The sequence below is a fragment of the Lagopus leucura genome, unplaced genomic scaffold (genome assembly GCF_019238085.1).
Source record: "Lagopus leucura isolate 7727_CA_CO unplaced genomic scaffold, USGS_WTPT01 Super-Scaffold_100126, whole genome shotgun sequence".
In the NCBI taxonomy this organism is placed as follows: domain Eukaryota; kingdom Metazoa; phylum Chordata; class Aves; order Galliformes; family Phasianidae; genus Lagopus; species Lagopus leucura.
This window is the reverse complement of record NW_024962329.1, coordinates 190805-213630: the sequence shown is the minus strand read 5'-3', so window position 1 is coordinate 213630 and position 22826 is coordinate 190805. Positions and strand designations below refer to the sequence as shown.

At 53.1% G+C, this 22826-nt stretch overlaps 5 protein-coding genes across 8 annotated transcripts; 1 reads left to right on the top strand and 4 right to left on the bottom strand.

Moving 5' to 3' along the window:
• Window positions 1-79: 79 nt before the first annotated feature.
• IFI35 (interferon induced protein 35) lies at window positions 80-3482 on the bottom strand. The gene is made up of 10 exons (XM_042887895.1): window positions 3468-3482; window positions 3099-3251; window positions 2896-2991; window positions 2401-2541; window positions 1980-2093; window positions 1530-1674; window positions 1184-1317; window positions 844-1033; window positions 522-628; window positions 80-338 (listed from the first exon to the last, which is right to left on the bottom strand). Exons 1-10 carry the CDS (start codon window positions 3480-3482, stop codon window positions 147-149), a joined length of 1287 nt encoding a protein of 428 aa, XP_042743829.1. The 3' UTR covers window positions 80-146.
• A 284-nt stretch (window positions 3483-3766) lies between these two features.
• Window positions 3767-6037, bottom strand: RPL27 (ribosomal protein L27). The gene is made up of 5 exons (XM_042887913.1): window positions 5984-6037; window positions 5802-5884; window positions 5397-5566; window positions 4693-4803; window positions 3767-3857 (listed from the first exon to the last, which is right to left on the bottom strand). The coding sequence occupies exons 2-5, from the start codon at window positions 5880-5882 to the stop codon at window positions 3809-3811; spliced, it is 411 nt and encodes a 136-aa protein (XP_042743847.1). The 5' UTR covers window positions 5883-5884; window positions 5984-6037; the 3' UTR covers window positions 3767-3808.
• Window positions 6038-6359: 322 nt separating this feature from the next.
• RUNDC1 (RUN domain containing 1) lies at window positions 6360-10186 on the bottom strand. The gene is made up of 6 exons (XM_042887899.1): window positions 9806-10186; window positions 8989-9147; window positions 8581-8779; window positions 8262-8369; window positions 7120-8019; window positions 6360-7022 (listed from the first exon to the last, which is right to left on the bottom strand). The coding sequence occupies exons 1-5, from the start codon at window positions 10133-10135 to the stop codon at window positions 7154-7156; spliced, it is 1662 nt and encodes a 553-aa protein (XP_042743833.1). The 5' UTR covers window positions 10136-10186; the 3' UTR covers window positions 6360-7022; window positions 7120-7153.
• A 59-nt stretch (window positions 10187-10245) lies between these two features.
• LOC122189089 (putative protein PTGES3L) lies at window positions 10246-17605 on the top strand. 4 transcript variants are annotated; one of them, XM_042887909.1, is made up of 17 exons: window positions 10249-10348; window positions 10668-10817; window positions 10928-10994; window positions 11316-11414; window positions 11757-11846; window positions 11935-11988; window positions 12671-12793; window positions 12864-13023; window positions 13372-13429; window positions 13766-13922; window positions 14019-14135; window positions 14327-14457; window positions 14602-14668; window positions 14827-14918; window positions 15535-15589; window positions 16034-16128; window positions 16290-17605. In XM_042887909.1, exons 1-17 carry the CDS (start codon window positions 10341-10343, stop codon window positions 16423-16425), a joined length of 1659 nt encoding a protein of 552 aa, XP_042743843.1. In that variant the 5' UTR covers window positions 10249-10340; the 3' UTR covers window positions 16426-17605. The 4 variants fall into 4 exon arrangements, with proteins under 4 accessions (XP_042743842.1, XP_042743843.1, XP_042743841.1 ...); XM_042887906.1 differs by lacking the exons at window positions 10249-10348; window positions 10668-10817; window positions 10928-10994; ... (1 more) ...; window positions 11757-11846; window positions 11935-11988 and adding an exon at window positions 12491-12591; XM_042887908.1 differs by lacking the exons at window positions 12671-12793; window positions 12864-13023; window positions 13372-13429; ... (6 more) ...; window positions 16034-16128; window positions 16290-17605 and adding an exon at window positions 12166-12357 and having other exon boundaries at window positions 10246-10348; window positions 10704-10817.
• A 284-nt stretch (window positions 17606-17889) lies between these two features.
• Window positions 17890-21022, bottom strand: G6PC1 (glucose-6-phosphatase catalytic subunit 1). The gene is made up of 5 exons (XM_042887912.1): window positions 20736-21022; window positions 20247-20356; window positions 19387-19495; window positions 19120-19235; window positions 17890-18837 (listed from the first exon to the last, which is right to left on the bottom strand). Exons 1-5 carry the CDS (start codon window positions 20963-20965, stop codon window positions 18326-18328), a joined length of 1077 nt encoding a protein of 358 aa, XP_042743846.1. The 5' UTR covers window positions 20966-21022; the 3' UTR covers window positions 17890-18325.
• Between the last annotated feature and the right edge of the window lie 1804 nt (window positions 21023-22826).

The following is a 22826-nucleotide window of genomic DNA, read 5'->3' as shown; positions in this document are numbered from 1 at the left end:
GCGGCTTTCCCCGTGGCTCTCCCTCCATTCGTCGTCCCGGCCCTGTCCCAGGCAGTCCCGAGCACGACAGACACAGAGCTCCGTGCAGGCCTCTTTAATTCACACACTGAATTCCCGATGAACCAGGCTTACAGTGCTGGTCAGGGCTAGCCCACATCCTCCCTGAACACAGCCACTGCCCGGCACCCAGCTGGGACATAGCCGAGGACGTCCACCTCTCCACCACCACGGCTGTCCTTCTGGAAATGGATCTCCAGCGCATCCCTCATGGGCTCCTCAGCCAGCACATCTGGGATCCCCGAGAGCAGAACAGTCCTGGTGCAGCGGGAGGGCTGCAGCTGGGCATAGAGGAGAGAGCTGCAGACCCCATACTGCATGGCCAGCATGGACTCATGGTCCCCCAGCAGCAGAGGGGACCAGGGGACCAGAAACGCACCCCTCAGGCTTTCAGAAGCCCCCAGCCCATGCTGGCTCTCTTGGGGCTGGTGGGTGCCACTCCGCACCAGAGTGCGTACCCTTACCTGCAAGTTGGTGACATTTCCTCTCATATAGGGCGATATTTTGAGTTTGTATTTTGTTTTCCCAATAGGCACCTGGACCTGCCCTCTAGTGATTAGCTGCTCAGCCACTGGAGATGAAGAAGAAAGCCATGAGCTCCACAGACCCCTGCTGAACTTATGGTTATGTTTCTGGCACGATCACCAACACTGCTCATCTCCAGCACAGTCTCCCATCCCCATTCCTCACAACTCCACCTGCTCTTGGGAGACAACCAGTGCTTCCCAGAGCTGGCTGGGCTGCTTTCCTCCTCCAACAGCCCTGTGCTCAGTGTGTCCCACACACCTCCATCCTGCGTGAAGGTCAGCACCACCTGGCCACAGTCATCCAGGAACTCCCTGCTCTCCACCTCACTGCCTCCATTCTTTGTCTTGCTGAAGAAGAGCTCCAGCTTGTCCAGTAGAATGTCCTCAGGGATGCCCAGGCTGGGCAGTCCGGACACCAGGATACTCCTGCTGCCTCGAGCGAGCCCAATCTGGGGATGGTAGAGGCTAGTTAGTGCTGCAGCAGGGCAAAGCCTGAGGAGATCAGATCTGCAGTACTGGTGTGCTGGGCTGAGCTGCTACCAGTGACACAGTCCAGGCAGCAGTGGAGAAGAACATGGCCCTGAGCCCCTGGAACATACCTCCAGAGCAGATGGCAGCAGTATGTCCACTGGACCTGCCTGCACTCGCACTTGGCACCGGTCAAGGTCTTCTGGGTCCTCCCCATGGCTCAGCTCCACCACATGCTCTTTCATCTCTATCACCCGCTGGGCCACTGCAAAAGGAAAAGCCCTCAGCCCAGGCAATCAGTAGGACAGGGCATGGGAGAGCGAAAGCTTTGGGAAAGGGGAACAGCCTTGCACAATGATGGCTTGGCCAGGACAAGCAGTGCTTGTGAGTGCTGTGGCTGTAGCACTGCTGCCAGTGATGCTTGGCAAGCCCAAATGACTCGGACACTTTCCCATAGCAGTGCTCTTTCACTCTTACCCTCTGCCTTCTCAAAGGTGATGAGAGCTGAGCCCCCTGTCAGAGGACAGCGGATCAGAGGGGTGAGCACCAGCTTGTTCACGTCCTCCTTATCTGTTGCAAGTCCCTTAAACACTACCTTCCTCTCTGGTAAGGCATGCAGCATCTAGGTTAGAGAACACAGCAGCTGGAAGAGACTGCACCCTGCACAAGACCTGTCCTTGCCAACCCAGATGAGAAATAAGCTCATGGTTCAAACCAAACAGCTGGCTAGACTTAGCAGAGTTTCTCCTATGGTCCAGCAGTGCCCAGAGTCCCAAAGCCACCGTTTCTGGCCCTGGCAAAGGAGCCCAAGGCTGAGAAGAGCCAGGCCTAATAACACACAGTGCCCAGCTGCATTCACCAGCAGCCTCTCCACCCTGGCTCACACCCTTTACCTGTGGCCATCAGTGCCTACACATGCTCTGTTACCATCATCGGGTCCTCCCTGAGGATCCTCTTTCTCATTTCTTCCAATTTGTTTTCCAACATCTGCTTCTCCTGTGTCAATCTGCTCTTCTCATCCTGTGCTATAGAGATATCCACCTGGAAGAAAAGAAATAGCAAGCAGTAGGGGAATCAAGACAAAGTTTGGGATTACAGCTGCTCTCTGATCTAAGCAACTCCAGCCTGCACCATCTTTCTGCTCGCCATCCTGCACCCTGGCTTTCCACTGCAGCCTTCCTCCACAGCACAAGCTCACTTCCCAACAGAGGCCCCTAGTACAGTTCCATGTAACCACTGCTGCATCCCATCAAAGTTTTCTCAAAGCATTGAGCTGAGCAGCACAGCCAGACTTTCCACTGCTGCCTTGCCTAAGACAACTCCTTCAAGCACGCACTTGGAGGGATACCTTGTCATAATTTGGAGGCTTTTGCTTGAGATTTTTCTGAAGAAGTTCTCTCTCTTTCTTTACACGTTGTAACATTTGCTCTACAGCTTCCTTGTCCTTTTGCAGCATCGCGTTGTCTTGATCCAGAGCACTACAAAGATCCTGTGAGAGGAACAGTTAGTGCCTCTGTTAACAATGCAGCGCCCCCACAGCGTGTCCAACCCCAGTACACACTTGTGAGGGCGGGCAGCAGGCTGCTCCCTATGCACAGCCCAGGAACCCAGTCCTGGTACTTCATGACTGCGAGTATCCCCTCTTTACTGTTTCTGGCTTGCACTCAGCAGTTTGGTGCCACACGTATGAGAGAAAAATACAAAACGATGGCTGCAGACTCAGAAGAGCGGCAGCTGCAGCCCAGGAAGCTGTGGGGCTTCTGTGCCGGCTACGATAAAGGCCTCAGAGGACCGGGATCCGACTCGACTCATCTCTCGGGGACGCGGCCGGAGCAGGACACACCTTGCACTGCTCGATCTCCTGCCGGGCTCGCTCGGGGCTCATCTTCAGGCTGCAGTCCTCCCGGTGCTGGGGGCTGGCTTGCCGCACCAAGTAGTCCTACAGAGCGCGGGGTCAGAGCCGAAGCCTCCGAGCTTCGGCCCTTCCTCTCCTTTCCTCTCCTCTCCCCTCCCCTCCCACCCCGGAGCCCCGCGTGGAGCCGTCACCTCCTCCGAGTCCACGCCAGCAGCTCCGACAGCGAAGAGCGACGGCGCGGCCAGACCCCGCGGCAGCCCGAGCACCACCCAGCCGCAGCTTCTCGAGGCCTGACGCTTTCGCTTTTCCTTCCGCAGCGCGGCCCAGCCCCGCCTCCGCCCCCGCTTAGAGGACGGAGCTCCGTCTCCGCGCAGGCCCAACCTGGGCCTCCCCCAGGTGGGGCAGAGCTGAATAACCGAGCTTTTAGCCCAGCTCCCAGAGAAGACATGGTTTCAAGTGCTGCTTAGCCAGTATGTAATGTAAAACGATAATCAAAAACATAGCAGCATCCTGGCAGGGGCTCAGTCACTGCAATTCTCAGCCAGCTTATCTGGAATTACCTCTCCCATCTGCATTCACCGGTGGGGATTTACCCCAAGACATCTCCAACATACGGGCTGAAATAAAACAAATGACTTCAGCAGCAGTCAGTTGAAAGTGCACCGTGAGGCAATGATGCGCCCAGCAGCGACGCAGACACAGCTCCGTTCACCCACACCTCAGGCTCGCACATCATTCCAGATTTTTCAAAAGCTTATCGGTTTACTTTTTCCCTTTTCCAACTCTTTTATGAACATCCAAAGCAAATCTATACCCCAGTGAAAGGGCTACCAACACAATTTTACATAACATAGCAAGATGGTTTTTAATAAACATTTATTGAAACAGTCCTATTTTAAATTTAGAATCGCAGCTTCTGGAAGAACCACTTATTCTTGCCAGTCTTGTATCTGAAAGAAGAGGAACACAAATTTTAGAGTGTACTTTGTATGAACAGGAAATAGCATAAAACATTCACCCAATCCCTCCTTATCCACCTATACAGGCAAAAAGCAGCACTGTTTACCTACAGGTAATGCACCTGGTTTCTTCCCCCCCAGTCTGCCAACTAAACTTTCTAAAAGTTCAAAGTCCCCATGGAAGTGATTATCAGCTTGCAGATTTTCCTCATAAAGTCATATCATGAGGGAGACCCACACTGCAGCAGTTTACACACAGGGCAGCTTCAGATGATGTAGAATGCAACCATTAGCTGCACATAAAGAACTGCCAACATTTAAGTGCAGAGGATATGCATTATATACATGCTTGTACCAGTTGTTTGAGCTGTCAGCAGGACATCCCTGCTTCTTTGCTGCCGCTGCACAGCTCCTTCCATGGAAGGTACTTCTGAAGTAAGCATTGAAATAAAGTGTTGTCAACAAGGAAAGCTTCTGGGCAAGGTGAGCACTGCCCTGTCATGCTAAGCTCAGTGACACAAATCCAGTGGACACAAGATGGTAAGATGCCAAGATATCATCATGTCACCTGAACACCTCGCTTGTTTCTGTATGAGGCAGCAGCAAAGTAACTGTTAACGTGAATCTACTGGAATTTGTAAACAGGAACATGGACAAACTCAACCTACCACACTACTTGGTTGTGGGAAAAAGCACAGCAAGAGAGAAATAATCATTCCAAAAACGTACTTAAAGCAATTTAAGGCAATCAACTAGGGCAACACCATTATCACACTGAATCCTCCAGAAAGTGAGATACCATCAAGATTATGAGCTTCCAACTCACCTCTCCTCAAACTTCACCTTAGCTTCACGTCTTGCTTTGCGTTTCAGAGCAGGGTCCCTGAACACATCCTTATTGACAACAGTTTTGTCCAGGGGAATATCAACAGAATACCTGGGCAAGAGAGCAGAAAGGTGTGAGACAGTCACTGTATCTGGCATAATGTCATATGTACGTACTGGTACCAGGCTAAAGAACTAAAGTACTTAAATCATTTAATTCCAGAAATCACCAGATCAAAGTAATTTAATTCAGCAAATTAAGGAAAAAGGTTCACTTGTGACAACAGACAAGCAACTCCGTACTGCATTTTGTATCTGGGAGCCTGTAAAAGCAGCACTTACAACTGGAAAAGAAAAACATTCCTGGGTGGCAACAGCTGCCAGGAGCACCAAATTATCATAATAGTTTCAGAAGTTCAGCCACTGACATTCCACAATTAACTGAAATTGAACATGACTGAAATCAAAATCCAGCTGCATCATCTAAGCAGTACGTTGATATTTCACATCAGCTTTACAAACCCTAAGTCACTATTTTCACACAGTGAACCCTGCATACACTCAGCCACACAATGCAGAACCTCTACGATTTACAGCACTTACCAAAAAGAACGTTCAAGAATTACAAACACTGAACACACACAACGTGTTTCCTTTGGCCTTCTTACCATCAGACTTTAGTCCTGCTGAAATAACTACACTCACCGGGTGGGCATCAGGTGGTTGTAGTTGTAAACTTTCACAAAAGACTTGATCTTAGACCTCTTTGCTATCTTCTTCTTGCCCATCGCCGCTGTCACCTTCCGCGGGTAGCGATCGATGCCTGCCACCAAGGCATGGCTGTAGGGCCGGTCGGATGTGCCATCGTCGATGTTCTGAAACGCATCCCACACCCCCGCTGAGCCAACCCGTCACAACCGCCCCGAGCTGCGCTGCGTCCAGCCGGGCAACCGAGCACAAACACGGCCCGCGCAGACATCTCTAAACACACCGCCGCCGGCTGCGCTGAGGGCTCCCGGCCTTTCTCCAGGAGCGGCCAGGGCAGCGGCGGGGCCGCCCAGGGCCAACAGCGAGGGCAGCACTGCAGGAACCCCCCAGCCCCGCACTCACCTTCACGATGACAGCCTTACGCCCCGAGTAGCGGCCGGCGAGCACCAGCACCACCTTCCCCGGCTTCATAAACTTGCCCATCTCTGCAGACACGGCACACGGCGGTCAACAGCGGGCTCCGGCCGTTCCCAGCCCCGCCGTTCCCGCGGATGGAAGCAGATCCCGCAGCCGCCCCAACTCACCAGCACAGCCACCCCAATGGCGCCGCGGCGGAAAAGGAAACCCCTCCCCCTCCGCCGACCCTTCACCCCGCGCCCTGACGTCACTTCCGCCCCATCCGCACGCGCGCAGCGATCCCGCAGTTGCCGGGCAGCTGCCCGCCGTCCCGCAGCCGCTCCCCCCGTATCGCCCCCGGCAGCGGCCCGGCGCAGCGCCTTCGATGCCTCCACACGGCAGACGGTTCTGCCCGGGCCGTCAGTGCAGTGTCGACTAACGCTGCATTGTAAGGCAGCGCTCTTCTCGCAATTTCATTTCAGGATCCCTTGCAGCAGCGCAGTCCACGCCCAGCAGGGGAGGTGCTGTTACAGCAGACACAAAAATCCTAACGCCATCAGGAACTGCAGATACGTTACAGTGATATTATAAATATTACAAAGCCAAGTGAGCCACTACACCTGCATCACAAGGGCCAATAACCAACGCAAATTAAAACACAGTCACTGGAAATGGATTTTCCCCACACAGACACTAATTAGAGCAGTTTAATACATCCACTGTGGAATACCACAGCCCTGGTGCTCTGATCTCTGCACAGAAGTTTCAGAAAAGGATCTTCTGGGATGCTTGCAAAGTAATTTGAATGTCAGCTCCCTCATCCAGCAGCCTGAATATTGCTGGTTCAGTGCATACCCAGTTCCTCAGCAGGATTTGCCCCCAGTTCTCTTACATTCACACTGGGAAAAACAAATCCCTCACCCCTGCGCAGCCACATCAAACATCAGCAACCAAACTCCCACTCCCAAGCAGATATCAGACTGCCTCACTTCTCCTGAGAGGTATCTCATACTGGCACCATTTAGACCACAGATTTTGAAATAAGCGTGCAGATGCAGCACAACAGCTCAGATGCACTGTGCTCCCGTAGACAGGCTCCGTGGTCAGGACCCTCCTGCACCCATCCAGCACGGCATTAATCTGCTCACCAATTTTGCCATTCAGAACTGCATAAGAAGGGCAGGATAAAGTGCCATACCGCATCCAGCCACCAGCATCAAGATTTTCCTAAAAGCAAGTATCGATTTCAAAGAGTAGAATTCAGTCTTAAGGAAGAGAGGGAAAAAAAAAAAAGCTAGGCTTCTGGAGATCAACAGCTGCTCACTTGTGAAAAGTGGATGATCTAAAATAAAAATACATCAGAAAGCATCTTTGATGTTCTTCAGCTGCCGGACAGCCAGGTCAACCGGGAGGTTGAACTTCAAGTTGCTCAGACGACTGAGGATATTAAGTGCACTCTCAAAGCCTGTGTTTACCATGTAGCTCCACGGGTGGTAGTGAGATTGCACCAAAGCTCCAGATTTGCAGATCAGGTTTACCCAGGAGACCAAGCGCTGCTCGTTTAGCGCCATACACACTAGAGCTTTCAGTTCAGAGTCTGCACTGCGCTTGAAGGGGTTATGCTCAGTGAGAACTGTATGAACTGCTGTCAGCAGGCTCTGTTTGGGTGTGATGGTGACTCCTCCTGTCACAGGCAAGGCAAAGGACTGGGAGAGCTTGCGAGCTGGAGACTCCACAAAGGCCTGTCCATTTTTAGTTTTGTAATACTCCACAAAGAGATCCCAGGGGTGCATGGTCTGTGGTGAGGAGGCGAATGCAGGAATTAAGCATGCAATGGGTGCCAACACCAGGCTCATCCCTTGAGAAGAGGCACAGAGCCCATGAGCCATCAGATCTCGCAAAGCAATGGTCAGCTCCTTCCGCACAGCCAGAGTCAGTTCATCTCTTCCTCCTAATGAAACATCCTGCAGATCGGAAGAACTGATAACGTGGTCACCCTGCTGGTGTTTCAAAGCTAGCTGCCTCACCCGATCTACCGACAGCTCCAGTTTCTTAATTAAGGGAGAATAGTCCTTGTTGGCTTGGTCCTTCTGCCAGAGGCTGCGAGGAATTTGACCAGTGGCACAACCAAACTGACTAACAGCAAATATCTGTAGCACAGCAAGCATGCGACGCATGAGGTGCAGGCCTGTTTCTCGCAACTTTTTGGCATCTTCTGGGTTCACTGCTCAGGTTAGAAAAGAAAGTAAAAAAACCACATGTTTTCTCATTAAGGAATCAACATGCTTTTAAGAAGGGCAAAAGAACTGTACACAGACCTTCTGTCGATACAATTTATAAATAATAGAAATAAAAAACACTTAAAAAACATGCTAATATACCTGGATGCTAGTTCATACTCCATGAACATCAAATGAGTGACAGCAATAAAGAGACAAACAAACCTTCATGCCAAGCAGTGCCTACCTCTGTTTCCAGAAGACCAGATATTTGGTTTGTAGGAACCACCACCATCTTTTCTACCTGCACACTCACAGTGTCCATCTTCTGCCTTACCAGAACCTCCAACTTCATCTAGAACAAGAATTTCACACTTGTGAATTTAGACTGTATATCCCACATATAAAGGTCAGTACTCCCTTAAACCACTCTGCTCCTTGCTTGGCAGTTTGTTTCTATCCACCACCAGCTCTGAACATCCTTTGACATCTGCAGACTCCCTCTTCATAACTATGTCAGAATTATATATCAATTCAATCTACTTGTCTAAAAACTGAGCACTAACCTTGAATGAAGTTGATAAACATTTCAAGGTCCCTTATTTGTGTCTTTAGTTGTTCCACCAACTGTTCCTTCACCCGAGCTGGATTAACAATCTGTGCTATGGCAGTATCCACACGCTGCCGCAATTCTTCTGGAGAGAGTGTTGCAATATCTTCACTCAAGTTCATGTCCAGCTTCTTGATCAATTCATCTATAATCATCTGCAAAACATCAGTCAGTTGTATCACTTCAGTATGTGGCACCAGTGTCCACAACCTCCAAGATACTCCACTCACTACCTTGGAAATAGGCTTCTTTGTCACACGATGACAATCACAATAGACAACAAGACTGCACACATGCATGCAGACTAACTATTGATACTGTATTACTAATGACTGTGAGCAATACAGAACCTCTGGAGCCTTACCCGTTGCCTTTCCATAACCACAGACTGTGGAAGAGAGTCATAGCTGCCCTCCTGGTATGCAAATGTTTCTAGGTCATCCAGCTGTGTCTTAAGCTGCAAGATCAGCTCCCTTTGCTTTTCCTTCTGGACCTCAATTCGCTCCTGCTTCTCTTGCTCACTCTGAAGAAAAAGTTGTCAGTAAATAAAATTAAACATTCACCATTGCAGGCCAGCCCCACAGTACAGGTCTGTGATATGAAGAATGTTTCCAGTTCAAGCAATCAATTGGTGAACATTACAAGTCATTCAAAAAAAAAAAAAAAGGCGTGCCTGCACATCAAGGAAAGGTACTGGTCACATCAACTCACATGACAAACAAGAACCTCTGCAGACAAGCTCCATCACACACACATCTGGTGTGGTACAACACCGCTGGTCAGAGCAGTGCTGGGCAGCTGTAACAACACTCCTTACCTCAGATGCCCGTCGCAGCAGGGGGAAGGGGAACAGCTGTTCCTAACTGGATTTTAAACAAGTCAGAGAATCACAGCGCTGTCAAGGCTGGAAGACCATCCAGCTCCACGCTCTGCCACAGGAGGGACATCTGACACTGCAGGTTGCCCAAAGCCTCATTCAACCTGGCCTCAAACAATTCCGAGGACGGGGCACCCCTAGATTCCCTGAGCAGCCTCTGCTAGGCCACTATCCTACAGCCACTACCCTCCGTCCTGGCACCGTCACGCCACAGCTTTCCTACAGGCCTCTTAGGAGAGCCCGGCACACGAGACGCCATCCGCCCCATCAGGGCGCCCGGCCCCACCGCGCCCCGCGCACTCACTGGGCCATCCCCGAGCCCGTGGGCCAGCGGCGCGGGGCAGCCACGGAAGGCGAAGTCCTCAAGGTCGCGGAGCAGGCGCTGCTGCTCAGCCGGGCCGGCCCTGGCCACCTGCCGCAGCCGGAACTGCACCTGCGCGAAATGCGAGGCCAGCGCCAGCAGCGCCCCGTGCAGGCGGCGCCGCTCAGCCCGCAACCGCGGCACCGACCGCGGCGACCCCGCCGCCGTCTCTTCTTCTTCTTCTTCTTCTTCTTCTTCCTGCTGCTCCACCGTCACAGCGCCCACCGGCGCCCAACGCTCCCCTGGGCCCAGCAGGCTGCTTTCCGGTTCCATTATGGCCGCCACCTGCGCCGCACAGCCGCCGCCATCTTCTCGCCGCGGCGCGGGTGGGGCGGGGCAGCGCGGAACCAGGACGCGGCACGAGGGCGCGGCCCCTGCCGCGAGCTGCCAGTGCGCCCCCTTGAGGCTCGGAGGGACCGGGAGGAAAACGACCGGCCCCGTTCCCGGAGGTCCGAGATAGTGCGGGGAGAGCACCGACATGGCGAGGTGAGCGTGCCCGTTCTGCGGGACTGCGCGTGGCGGGGTCCCGGGACAGCGCCCGGTCGAGTTCCAAACACACTGGGGCAACACCCGAAAAAAAGCCTGAGGCAACACCCAAACCAGGCCCCGGGCAGGGCCCCAGGACAGCCGCTGCTGGTAATGGACACGGCAGGGGTGGCCGATCGCGGCCTGCTGCAGCCCGCGGCTGCTGTGCACTTGGGTGTGCTTGCTGCCACCCGCTGAGTAACCGGCGAGGGGTCCAACTAGGCTTTGGCCCAAATCTCTGCTCGTGCCTGATGCGCAGTCTGTCTTTGCTGCACTGAAGGTTCTATGGAAGTACCCACAGCCCGTGTTTTCCCAGGCAACACGCAAAGACGTTGTGGTATGACCGTCCGCGGTATGTTTTCCTGGAGTTCTGCGTGGAGGACAGCACAGATGTTCAGGTCATCATCGAGGATCACCGATTGGTGTTCAGGTGGGCTATAGGTCTGGAGCTATGGGGATCTTGGGGGAAGGAGGACCCTGTGTGAGCCAGTGAAGCGTATGGTCAGCTCTGTCCTGAACCAGGTATCTGTATTTTGGCAGTTGCAGAAACGCAGATGGAGTAGAATTCTACAATGAGATCAATTTGTATGCCAGAGTGAACTCCAAGGTGAGACTTCTCCCCAGCAGGCCATTCCCTGACAGCCTGCATCATGCTCAGAATCGAACAGAGCCTGTGCTGTCCTGAGCAGTGCAGCTTAGAGCTGCATTCTGTTCATTTTCTGAGAGCCTGAGTGGGTTGAGCACAAGCCTGGAAAACCTGATCCTGAGTCTGTCACATGCAGCACAGTGCTGGGCTGCAAACAACTCTTCTCCATGGTTCTGTGTACCACAGCCCAAGTGTGGCTGAGCTTTGATCCTCTGTGTATCTGCTGTGGATTAGAGAGGAACACAGCAGACAATGAGGGGAAACATCCTCATCTCTTGGCAGGACTCACGAGAGAAGCGCTCTGACCGCTCCATCACGTGCTTTATGAGGAAGTGGAAGGAGAAAGTGGCCTGGCCCCGCATCACCAAGGAAAACATCAAGGTGCATATGGTGCTGGACAGTAAGGAGAGCCTTTGCGGCTGACTGTACCCAGTACAGTGGCTTTCTGGGTTCCACGTGCCCCCAGGACAGACACCCTGATCCTGATACAGCCACCCCAAAATAGAGCTCTCAGTAAGCAGACACAGGAATGCCTCCTGCTCCCTATCAGCTCACTTAAGTGCTTTGAGGAAGATGTGGCATTCCCATCCTCGATGTGGGTAGGGTCAGGATTGGCCCCTGCAGCCACAGGGACATTCTCCTATGCAGGAGTAGCCCATGCTTGCTCCGTGTGAGGTCAGGGCCACACTGCTTCCTTCCTCAGGGGATACTCTCTGCCCACAGCCAGCCTGGCTCTCCGTTGACTTTGACAACTGGCGAGACTGGGAAGGGGACGAGGAGGTGGAGAGGGCCATGGTGGAGGAGTATGCAGAGGTGAGCCTGGTTTTGTGTGCACAGGTTGCTTGGCACGTTGGGGGACAGCCAGCCGTGTCGTTTCCACAGACCTTTGTTCCCTATCCAGCTCCTGCAGAAGGTGACGGACAAAGCCCCTCCTCCGACCATGGATGACCTGGATGTGAGTAGAGCCTCGGAGTTCTATTCCCCAGGCACTCCAGAAGTCCCTGGCACTCTTCTTGCTCCAGCTGCTGCCCCCTGGGTTGCAGTGTGCTGTGGGGATGCACCCAGGGGCTCCCGGACAGCACCAGGTGGTTGCCGCTGGCCTCCTCCCACCACACTCCTCATCCCTCCGCAGGACGACCTCTGAAGCACGGCTCCACAAAGCAGCGCACAGCAACGAGCCGGGACACGGGCGAAGAAAGCGGAGCACCGAGGGATGACGCCGGTTTGCGGAAGGGAGCGGCGGAGCCCAGTGCACGGCGGCGAGAGCTGCAGGCTCTCCGGGGCCGAGTACGCGCGAGTCAATAAACGCGAAGTGCTGCCGCGATGCGCCACGGCGTGCCGTGAGCTCGGGGATCCGCGGGACGGGAGGGCAGCGCCTTGAGAGGCGGAGCTCCGCCCATCGGCAGCGCGCTCCGAGCCGGATCCGCCGCTCTGCCAGCCCCGCCCGCCAGCCGCAAGTTCCTCCCTCGGCCATCCGGCCGCCGTCGCTCGCCCTCTCTACGCAGCCCGGGCCGCCGCTATGGTGTTCCATTGCCAGCGGGACAGCTGGGCCCGGCAGGTAGCAGCGGGGCTGGCGGCGCCGCGCGGCCCGGTCCAGTCCGGCCCCTCACGGTGCCGCCGCCCCATCTGCTTTGCAGTTCGCCACGAGGGTGGTGTCGTGCCGGGAGGCCGAGCTGCGGCCCGAGGGCGGCGGGGAGCCGACGCGCGGCTTCCAGGTGGTGCTGGAGGACACGATCCTCTTCCCCGAGGGCGGCGGGCAGGTACGGCCGGGGCCGGGCGAGGAGCGGGGCGGCGCGGCCGGGCCCGGACGACGGCTCTCTGTCTCCTCAGCCCGATGACCGCGGCCTCATCGGCGCCGTCCCAGTGCTGCGCGTCACCCGGCGCGGCGCCCAGGCCGTACACTTCGTGGAGACGGCGCTGGAGCCGGGCAGCGCCGTGCTGCTGTCGTTGGACTGGGAGCGCCGCTTCGATCACATGCAGCAGCACTCGGGTGCGGGGCCGGGCGGGTGAGGAGGGCGGCGCGCGCTTCGTCCCTTCCCGGTTCGCCCGCCAGTTCCCTCCCGCCCCCCCGGTTGTCCCCACCGTGCTCGTGAGGTGGCTTCGCGGGGCTGGAGGCGATGCGCGGTGCGCCGGAGACACTCGAAGTGCACCGTGGTGCCCCGGGGTTTCCGCAGGGCCACCCGGTGACAGCTGCCCCTCCACCTGCCGCCGGCAGCCTCCCAGCGCCTGGGCCGGGCCCAAACACCGCGGGGAACGTCGGCAGAATAACTGTGCGGTTTGGTGGAGGACCCTTTCCAGCATCTCGAGCTCAAAGCCACTGCTTGCACATCTCTTCCAGGACAGCACCTCATCACTGCCATGGCAGAGCGGATGTTTGGATTCAAAACAACTTCATGGTGAGCTGGAAAAGCAGCCATTAACCTTAGTCTCACCTGGTGTGTGTGCCACCAGGCCAGGAGGGGGTGCACGTTGGTAATGGAAAGCAGCATGTGCTGCGATATTTCGCCTAAGCTCAGATGGCCTGGGCTGAAATAAGACAAGCTGTGTAAACTGCTTGCTTTCTCTTGTCCTGTTGCATGGGCGTGATTGCATCTGATGCCCTTTAAATAGCAGGGAGAGAAGCATTTGGTTTCAGTCACATTCCCAGCAGCTCCTCTCAGGTGGCACTTGGTGCTGCCTGGAGGGATCTTCCATCTGCTCTTCACAGCAGCAGATGTTCTTCATCTGTGCAGGGAGCTGGGCCGGCAGCAGAGTGTCATTGAGCTGGACACCCCCTCCATGACCACAGAGCAAATGGCAGCGCTGGAGCAGAGCGTGAATGAGAAGATCCGAGAGAGGATACCTGTGACAGTGCGGGAGTTGGCTGCAGATGACTCTGAGGTTGAAACAGTAAGTGATGGGAGTGAAGGAAGCTGGCAGTACCCATGGGACCAAAGCACTTGCAGCATGGATATTGGTTTGTCTGCCATTCTCCTGCTCTGCTAGGTGAGAAGCCGTGGCTTACCAGTTGACCATACGGGGCCAGTTCGAGTTGTAGACATTGAAGGCATAGACTCCAACATGTGCTGTGGGACTCATGTCTCCAACCTGAGTGACTTGCAGGTAGGGGGCTGCAGCCACATTACCTCCAGGAGCCCTCAGCACACACATACAGCTCAAGGACAGCAGAAATCCTGGAGGTACAGGGTCTGCTTGAAATTGTCCTGGAGGGAAAATGGGCAGAGGTGACCACCTATGAGGATAAAAGCAAAATACCATTCTCCTTTTCTAACCAAGGTATTTTTCTGTTTAAGGTTATTAAACTTCTTTGCACAGAGAAAGGGAAAAAGAACAAAACCAACTTGGTTTTCCTGGCAGGAAATAGAGTGCTGAAGTCAGTTGAACAAAGTCACCGTACTGAGAAGGCCCTGACCTCACTGCTGAAGTAATACCCTTTTCACTTTGGTTCTTTCATCTTTATTTTTCCTTCTGACAAATGTAGCATAAGTCTCAGGTGCTTCTACATGATGTTTTTTATTATATATTACCCACTTGAGAGCAGTGATCCAAATTTTCCTTTTTCTTTCAGAAATGGACCAGGTGAGCATGTAGAGGCCGTGAAGAGATTGCAGAGTTCTGTGAAACTGCTTCAGAAGGTATGAGGTTGGCTGAGGAAAGCAGACTGTCTGCTTCCTGTAGAGCTGACCTGAAATTGAGGCGTCCGTTTTTATCAAAACTGCTTCCAATTCTGCGAGCACATATCAGTTCACGCTGGTTAACCATCTGTGGTGCTGCTTTTTCACTTTTCTTTCAGAATAATTTGAACCTGCTAAGAGACATTGCTGTTTTGATAGCCCGGGATTTCAAAAGCAAACCTGTTCAAAGTCCGCTGTTTGTGTTACACAGGTATGGAGGAGTTCAGGAAAAAGGATAAGAACCCATGGTATATGATTTGTGAGAGCTGCATTTCCTTGACACCTATTCAGGCCTGTTTATGACAATTATATTTTTAAAAGTCAAAAATTTCTCAAGGACAGCTACAAACAAGGTGGAAAGAACTGTCTGGGCCTGCTGAAAGGTTGTATAGTTAAAGCAATGTGTTAGTAATTCAGTTACTGAATTCCTCTGATGCTATAGCTAAGAAGTGATTGTCTCATGTCTTTTTGCTCACAGTATTTTCAAATAAAACTGAGGAGCCTAATTTCTTAAACACTTAAATAATTCCTAATATACCCACAAGAAATTATAAAAAGGATTTATATGTATAGAAAGAAAATAATCTGCAGCCTGATTGCAAGAGACCAAAACCTCAGACACAATCATAGGTTGTGCTTGCAGATCTTACCTTTCAACTTCTCTGATGTTAGTGGAAATTTTATTCTTAAGCAAACAAAATGGAAAACTGAGAAAAGCTAAGCTTGGAGAATCATTGCCTACAGTTTGTTATTAATGTTTTGGACTCTGGTGTGGGTATGTATACTTTTTTTTTTTCTCTGAAGTGGCTTTTTACCTGTCTATGCAGGAAAGAGGGTGACTCTGAGTTTATGAACATCATTGCTAATGAGATTGGGAAAGAGGTGAGTCGTTGATGCAGACTAACCTGCCACCAGTGGTGTTGTCATTCAACTTTGTAGCAAGGCTGGATAGGCTTCCATTTGCACCAGTCACAAGCTACAAGTCTCTTTCCTTGCAGAAGAGGTTGTGGTTCCCAGCAGCCTCAGGGTGCTGGGGATCCTCAATAGTCAAAAAATGCAGTAGTGAAAATTCAGAGCAGTGTGGAAGAGCTTATCCCCAAAAAGCCATGCAGATCCTCTTTGGACATGCTAACTTTGGACAACCTAACTCTGGTACCTGCTCGGTCTCCCACAATGTACAATTCAGTCTGAAAGCTTCAAAAGCTCCCTCCCTTTTACTCCAAATTGAGTTTCAGTAATGAGCACAAACTTACTACTTGTTTTAATGTCTTAATGGGAAAAGGAGGGCACTGGCCCTTTGGGAGCATCATCCCTCTCCATCTACAGGAAATCCTGCTGTTCCTGACTGTGGGAGATGAAAAAGAAGCAGGACTCTTTCTTCTAGCTGGCCCTGTTGAAGCAGTTGAGAATTTAGGTCCCAGGTACTGTGTTCTATGTTTTCTTTAAAATTAGTGAGACTTCTGCCCAAGCAGCTGAGCAGTGTAATTAGGGCATGGAGCCTTCTATGCTCACTGAGCATGTAAGGGCAAGCTACTTTCCTCTGCAAGTGAGTGGCCTTCAGCATGTCCTGACGTTTCTGCAGGGTGGCAGAGCTGCTGGAAGGCAAAGGAGCTGGGAAGCGAGGCCGCTACCAGGGCAAGGCAACCAAGATGAGTCGTCGAGGAGAAGTGCAAGCTCTGCTCCAGGAATTCATCAGTCAACAGAGAGATGAAGCATAAAGAAAGAATTTTAAAAGTAGGGCTGTCATCCCTGCTTTGTATGATCTCCACTAAGTTCTCTCCCAGAAAATAAAGACAAAAAAAATCTCACATAAAATCCCATGTAGTTAGGAAGGACTACTACTCCATGTCTCTCCAGCTTGCCATTTCTGCCAGCAGTCCCCAAGGCTGCTATAACTTCAGCTGCAGAAGCAAAAGGGGCACTGAAGAGCCATGGTCAAAAAACACCTGATATGGGTCTAGGTATTGTTTTTTTTCCCTCCTAGAACCAGCATGGCAGGTTTAGTCCAGATGTTCATAATAAACAGAAAAATAGAGACAGACAAATCTCCATCTTAAAGATGTTTATCGTGAGTGTATAGGATAGCAGCAGCCTCACATGGTTTCCTCGCTTGCCTATGTTGCGCTGTCACTCAACGAACAGCAGAGCCCTCTGCCAGCTATTGAGCTGTTTGTGAGTAGCAGGATCAGGCTAAGGGACAAGGCTGTGCAGGCCATCAGCTCCTGTTGTGACACTTTACTGCAGGAGGAGGGGAAGCAGCAGTCCTTTTTCCCGACACGCAGGGTGCCCAGAGGTGCTGGCTGCATCCTTGCCCAGCTAGACTGACAACTTGGTCAACACTGTCCTTTCCCAGTCAGTGGAAACCTGGGAGTTACTAATCTAGGTAAGCTTCCTATTGAAGCTTTTCCTGTGAAAAACAAGCTTCACAGCTGAACTCCATCTTTAGATGTTTACAGCCCACTTTGCCCACTTTGATGGGATGTTTACAGCCCACTTTCCCACTTTGATGGGATTTTAACATGGGACTCGAATGATTTGCTGTTTGGTCTTTATCACCCTGTGCATGCAGCATTAGACACCATATCTGAGCTGCATGCACCTTGTACGTGCACTGTCTCTGACAGTTGCCAGCATGCACTGATTGCTGTCATGAGCTTTAACCGTGCTTTGTGGGTTTACGTACTGGAGTCACTCCTATCACAGTCAGCTGTTCTGCTAATGGGGCAGGGTACAGGGGGTGTGGGATTGCCAAGCAGCACTGCACCGGCCCCACACAGACCTGCTGGGTCTTGAAGCTCTACTTGCTGCCCTCAGTAGTGAGGTGGCACAAATGTGTTTTCATTGCTGGCGTGTGGTGCATACAGGGTCCCTGAATAAAGAGCACAAAAGCAGCTTTGCCTCCCTGCCCTCTGTGCAGTCACTGCTGAACTTCAGTCAGGACACCTCCGTGCACCTTCCCAAGGAGAACTCCTGAGTTCTCCTTTACATGCCTGTATGTTCTAGGCAGCAGGAAGACTTGGAGAAGCCTGGTTCCACCTCTCCTTGTGCTTCCAGCCATGTCTTGCAGCAGGCAGGAGCAGGACCTGAGAAGGAATATCCTTCTCAGCACCAACAGCTTCCCTGTCCCTGGGGATGGCACTTGGGCACCATCCCCACACCCACAAGACAGCTGAACTCGCCAATAAAATACATCTTCATCTTTAATAAAATACGCCTTGTTTAGAGACACAGCACTACATATACGTGCATGTATACACACACGTACCCAGAGCTGCTCCACGCAGCAGTGAACAGTGGGCAGTGGTTCTCACTGACCAGTGAGCACTGGGCAGGGGCTGAGGAGCCTTGGGGCTGGAGGCTTCCACGAGCTGGTGTTTGTTTCCATCTCCCGCCTGTCCCCCTGCAGAGCTGCCTTGCCACAGCCTTTGAGCACCCACAACTGAGAGTGCCTTGCTCCTGCTGTCTCTGTCCCTTGTGCCACAGGCACCTGTGGCGCATCTGGCACCGTGGGTGCACGCCATGTTGGAGTCAGCCCTTGAAGCTGTAATGGAGAGAAACCAGCACAACCCCCACAATCCCGTGGTTCCTGAGCCAGGGTGGCCACACTGTTACCTGTCCCTAGACACCCTTTTTGTCCTGCGTGGCCAGAAACTGAGAGATGCAGTAGGGGATGAGGCCGACGGTGGCCAGTGGCACAGCTGCGCTCTTGCAGAAGGAAAGGACATAGAAGAGCAGCTGCATGTGCGAGGGCGGCTTGAAGGCATCAAAGAGGTGCAGGACCAGCAGCGAGGCGGCAGCACAGCCTAGGCGGAAGGACAGCTGGTGGCCTTGCTTCCCGCGGCAGCTCTCCAGGTACATGTGGGAACTCAGGGCCAGCCCCAGCCCAAAGAGGATGCCCAGGTTGCGAAGAAGGCTGGCGAAGGGTGTGGTGTCGATGTGGACCCACTCAGGACGGGCACACCACCTCTGTGCTTTCTCCAGAGTCCAGAGCAATTCAACACCAAGCACACGCAGTAGCAGGTAGAAGCCCAAGGCGAAGCTGAAGAGGAAGAAGGTGACGCCCAGATACCTGCGGAGGCTGGCATGGTAGATGGAATGGATGTGCTGGAAGGTCTCAGCCACGGCCATACCTGCCAGGAGAAGAGGTACTAGCAGTCAGAGTGAGATTAAGAGCGGCTCCAGAGTGCGGTGCAGACCTGACGGTCACTGCTGCACCCTTATGCTCTCAAATTCCTCTTCCCATGTCCCCCAGCCCACATCCAATGGCACATGGACAAAGGCTCCTTCTCAACAGCAACAAGTGCAGAGCAACTGTCTGCAGTTCTTGCTTGCTCCTGCTCCTTTCTCGTGCACACAATGGGAGCACAGGGGTGTGCTAAGTTGTCGAAGGGACAGAACCAAAGTGAGCTCACCAGATATGACCCCTGCGATGACCTGATGTGGAAAGTGGGCAGCGATGAAAACACGGGACAGACAGACACAGACCTGAACGGCCCAGAACCCCGTCCACAGCATGATCCACAGAATCCTGCAAGGGGTAAAAACAGTTCCATCAGTGCCAAAACTGGCACATGCTGCCACCATGGACTTTGAGTGGTGCTAGAGCATTGTAGTGCTGCTACCTAAACAGGTCTACCTGCATCCCTTTCATCTCGGGGTCAGGGCTTGCATACACTCACCAGTACTTCAGTGTTTTTGATTGCTTCTTGCCCATGGCGATGGAAAGCAGGGCAGTCACCATGACGTAGTACACTCCTGCTGCACCCATGGCATGGCCGGAGGGGCTCCCTGGGTAAGAAGCAGGGCTTAGGTCAGCCCCCTCAGAGCAGGCTGTCCCTGCTACCCTCGTGCCCCAGCGGGTCCCACACTGAGCACCCATTCCTAGCCTGCAGGCAGGTGATACCGTGGCACAGGGAGCACAGAATCACAGAACTGTGGGAGGCAGAAGGGACCTCTGGAGCTCTCCCAGTTCAACCCCCCCGACCTCTCCCGGCCCCTCCTAGCAGTTTCCCCAGAGCAGGTTGCACAGGAATGAGTCCCGATGGATTTGGGTATCTCCAAAGAAGGAGACTCCAGCACCAATCTGGGCAACTGTGCCAGAGCTCCACCACTCTCACATCACAGAAGTTCTTCCTCGCAGTCAGATAGAACTCCCTGTGCCAATGTTCCCTGTTCTGGTGCTGGTCACCACCTAATGGATCCTGGCCTCCTTGCGTCAGATACTGATCAGATCCCCTCAATACCTTCTCTTTGCCAAGTGAGCCGCACCAGGGCTCTCAGCATTTCCCCATCACAAGATGATCCAGGTCCCCACCATCTCTGCAGCCCCCCACAGGCCAAGTTTGTGCTAAATTGCCACATCTGCACACACCAAGGGTAAGAGTCTGCTCTGCACCAGAACATGGCAGCGGCCCCACAGCTCAGTGATAATGGCTGAGATAACAGCCCTGGCTGTGCCAGCACCACCCCAGCCTAGGATCAGGACTCCTGGTTCCCTGGGCAAAGTGCCAACTGCTTTTGTCAGAGCAGGGGACCCTACCGGGGCCAGTCTCGCAGGTGAGTGGGAACTGCTGGATGGCCGGCGCAGAGGTGTTGCTGTAATAATCAGTTTCATGCACCCACCAGTATGGCCTCTCACCAAACAGGATCCTGAAATGAAAGTAGAAAGGGATCTTTGGTCGTCCTGGGCACCAGAATGGGCTGTGGTTCCAGCTCTGGCTGTGAGCTGGAAGGCGTCAAAATATCACCCAGACAGCACCTGTCCCTGTCCCCATCCCCAAACCCTTAAGACAAGGAGCAGGAATGCCCTGGGAGCAAGCTGATATTCAGAGAAGAGGGTATGTCTGCTCTTTCCATGCCTTTTCAGGCTATGGGGAGCCATCCTATTATGCCAGCATAGGCAGAGGCCACCTGTCCTCATCACATGCTTAGAGTATAAGGCGGTACATCAGGACTGGGCACACATCTGGCTATATTAATCCAGCCATGTTGGTGAACCTGCAGCGAGCTGCAGCACAGCACTACTCACCACTTGAAGACGAGGTTGAGCCAGTCCCCGATCACGGCCACCCAGATAAGCCGGATGCCCACTGGCTCACACAAGTGGAACCAGATAGGGAAAAGAACAAAGAAAGTGTTCCTGAGGTCTGCAGCAAAGGAGATAAAGAGGAACCAATCCTGAGAGCCCTGGAAATGCTCCTGCAGCCAGTGCGTCGCCTGGATGCCTGCATCATGCAGGAGGTTCATGGGGGTTTCCATCCTCCTACACGGCCTCCTGCCTGGTTCAGGCTGTCCCGTGCTCCACCGCAGTTTTATACCCCACGGGTTCGTGTTTGCTGCCGATAGGTCACTTGCCCCAGCACTGATCTTTGGACCCAAACCACTTTTGCTGAAGGGTGCATCACTGGCGGGTTGTTACAAACGTGCTTGGAACAACTTGCAAAAAGGGGAAAAACAGGCGCAGGGCGGCATAGGGTACGCCCTGTAGGAGCCTTAACCCTTCACTGCCCCATTACTCGGGGGGGATTCTGCAGCCCCTGCTCTGTCTGGCTCCCCCACAAAAAAAAAATAAAATGAAACCTGATATGCTAGTGAACCCCAATGTTCACTAGCAGGGGAGAGATTTGAATACCTGCAGAGGGATGGAATAGCATTTATCCTATCCCTCTGTGGATCAGGTTCTGTATAGAGCAGGGGCTGCCCAATACCCTGACCCCCTCTGAAACCTGCACCTGATGACAAAGCACTGTTATCACAGTCTGCCAGGCTGACACAACCAGTGCTCTCTTCAGCAGGAAACTTCCCAAGCTGTTTCAGGAGAACCCCAGAGCAAGGCCTGGTGAGGTCTTGGCTGCCAGCAGTGTTTTCCCAAGATCTGTAGGATTTCAGGACCTGTGCAAAACAGGTAGGGAGAGGATCCTAACTAGCACATCCCCAGGTTAATCCTTCCAGCCCTGCCAGCCCTCAGAAATGCAGATGGAGCTGAAGACATCCCTTGTCACACAGGGTCCCTGCCTGTCATCTTTCCACCCCAGCCATGCAGCTCTGACAGATCTATTTTCCTGTTCCTCTCTGGGAGTTAAGGGTGAACGGGTAACACAGGATCCCCAGGATCCTGGAACACTGGGGTCAGTCCAGCAGGACAAATCCAGCTGTCCATCCCTGGCTGCTGCAGGGACACACAGCAGAGCAGCACGAGGCACCTGGCCAGAGCCTCAGGCACACAGCTGTACACACAGCAGGAGCAGACAGCAGAGTGTTAATGATTAGCAGCCAGTGAAAATGCACCACTTATCTCTCACTTCTCTAGAAAGTTCAGGTCAGGAGCCTTGAACTGCTCCATGGTGCAGTTTGACGCAATGCAGAGGCTGTGTCCAGCAGCAGCGGGAGGCACAGGGCAGCGTCCTCCCTCTTCCTGCCCCCTGCCTCAAGCGACCACCATGATGTCTTGCAGCTGCCAGGCCCAGGAAGGACTGTTTTTATTGGAAAACACCAATTTATTTAGGGCAGTGAAAATATTTAGAGATCTACCTTGAGGTGCAGAGCAGCAAGAGGCTGGAGATAACACGGCAGAGCAGCAGCATCACCGGCACTCTGCAGTCAGCTGAGTCTTGGTGTCCTGATGAGCTGGGGCTGCTCTGATGCTCCCAGGAAAGGGAAGTGTGAGCACAGGTAAACCTTGGTGCAGGCTGGCAGGGTCCAGCCCCAGAACATCTGCTCTGTGCTGGCAGGGAAAGCCACGCTTGAGGGAGAGCACAGCATCCTAACCCCCAGCATGCAAAATGGAGCAGAAGTTTGCACAGAAATAGAATTACTCTTGCAAAACTAAATTCCTCAGCAGCTCATTTTGGTGTCCTCAGCTGAGAGCTTTTGGCCAGCACAAAGGAATTCAATGGGCTTGGCTCCCACATCCAATATCTTTTGAAACAGTTAGCAATTAATCCCTCAAAAGTTATGCTGTAGGAAATGGGAGCAAAAGGAACTGGGGGATGGGGACAAGCAGGACAAGCATACTCCAGCCCCTTTGGAAAGAATCACAGCAACAAAATTGGGATTGCACTTAGGAGAGGCCAGGAACTGGAATGGGAACAATGGCTCCCCTACAGTCACAGCCAGATGA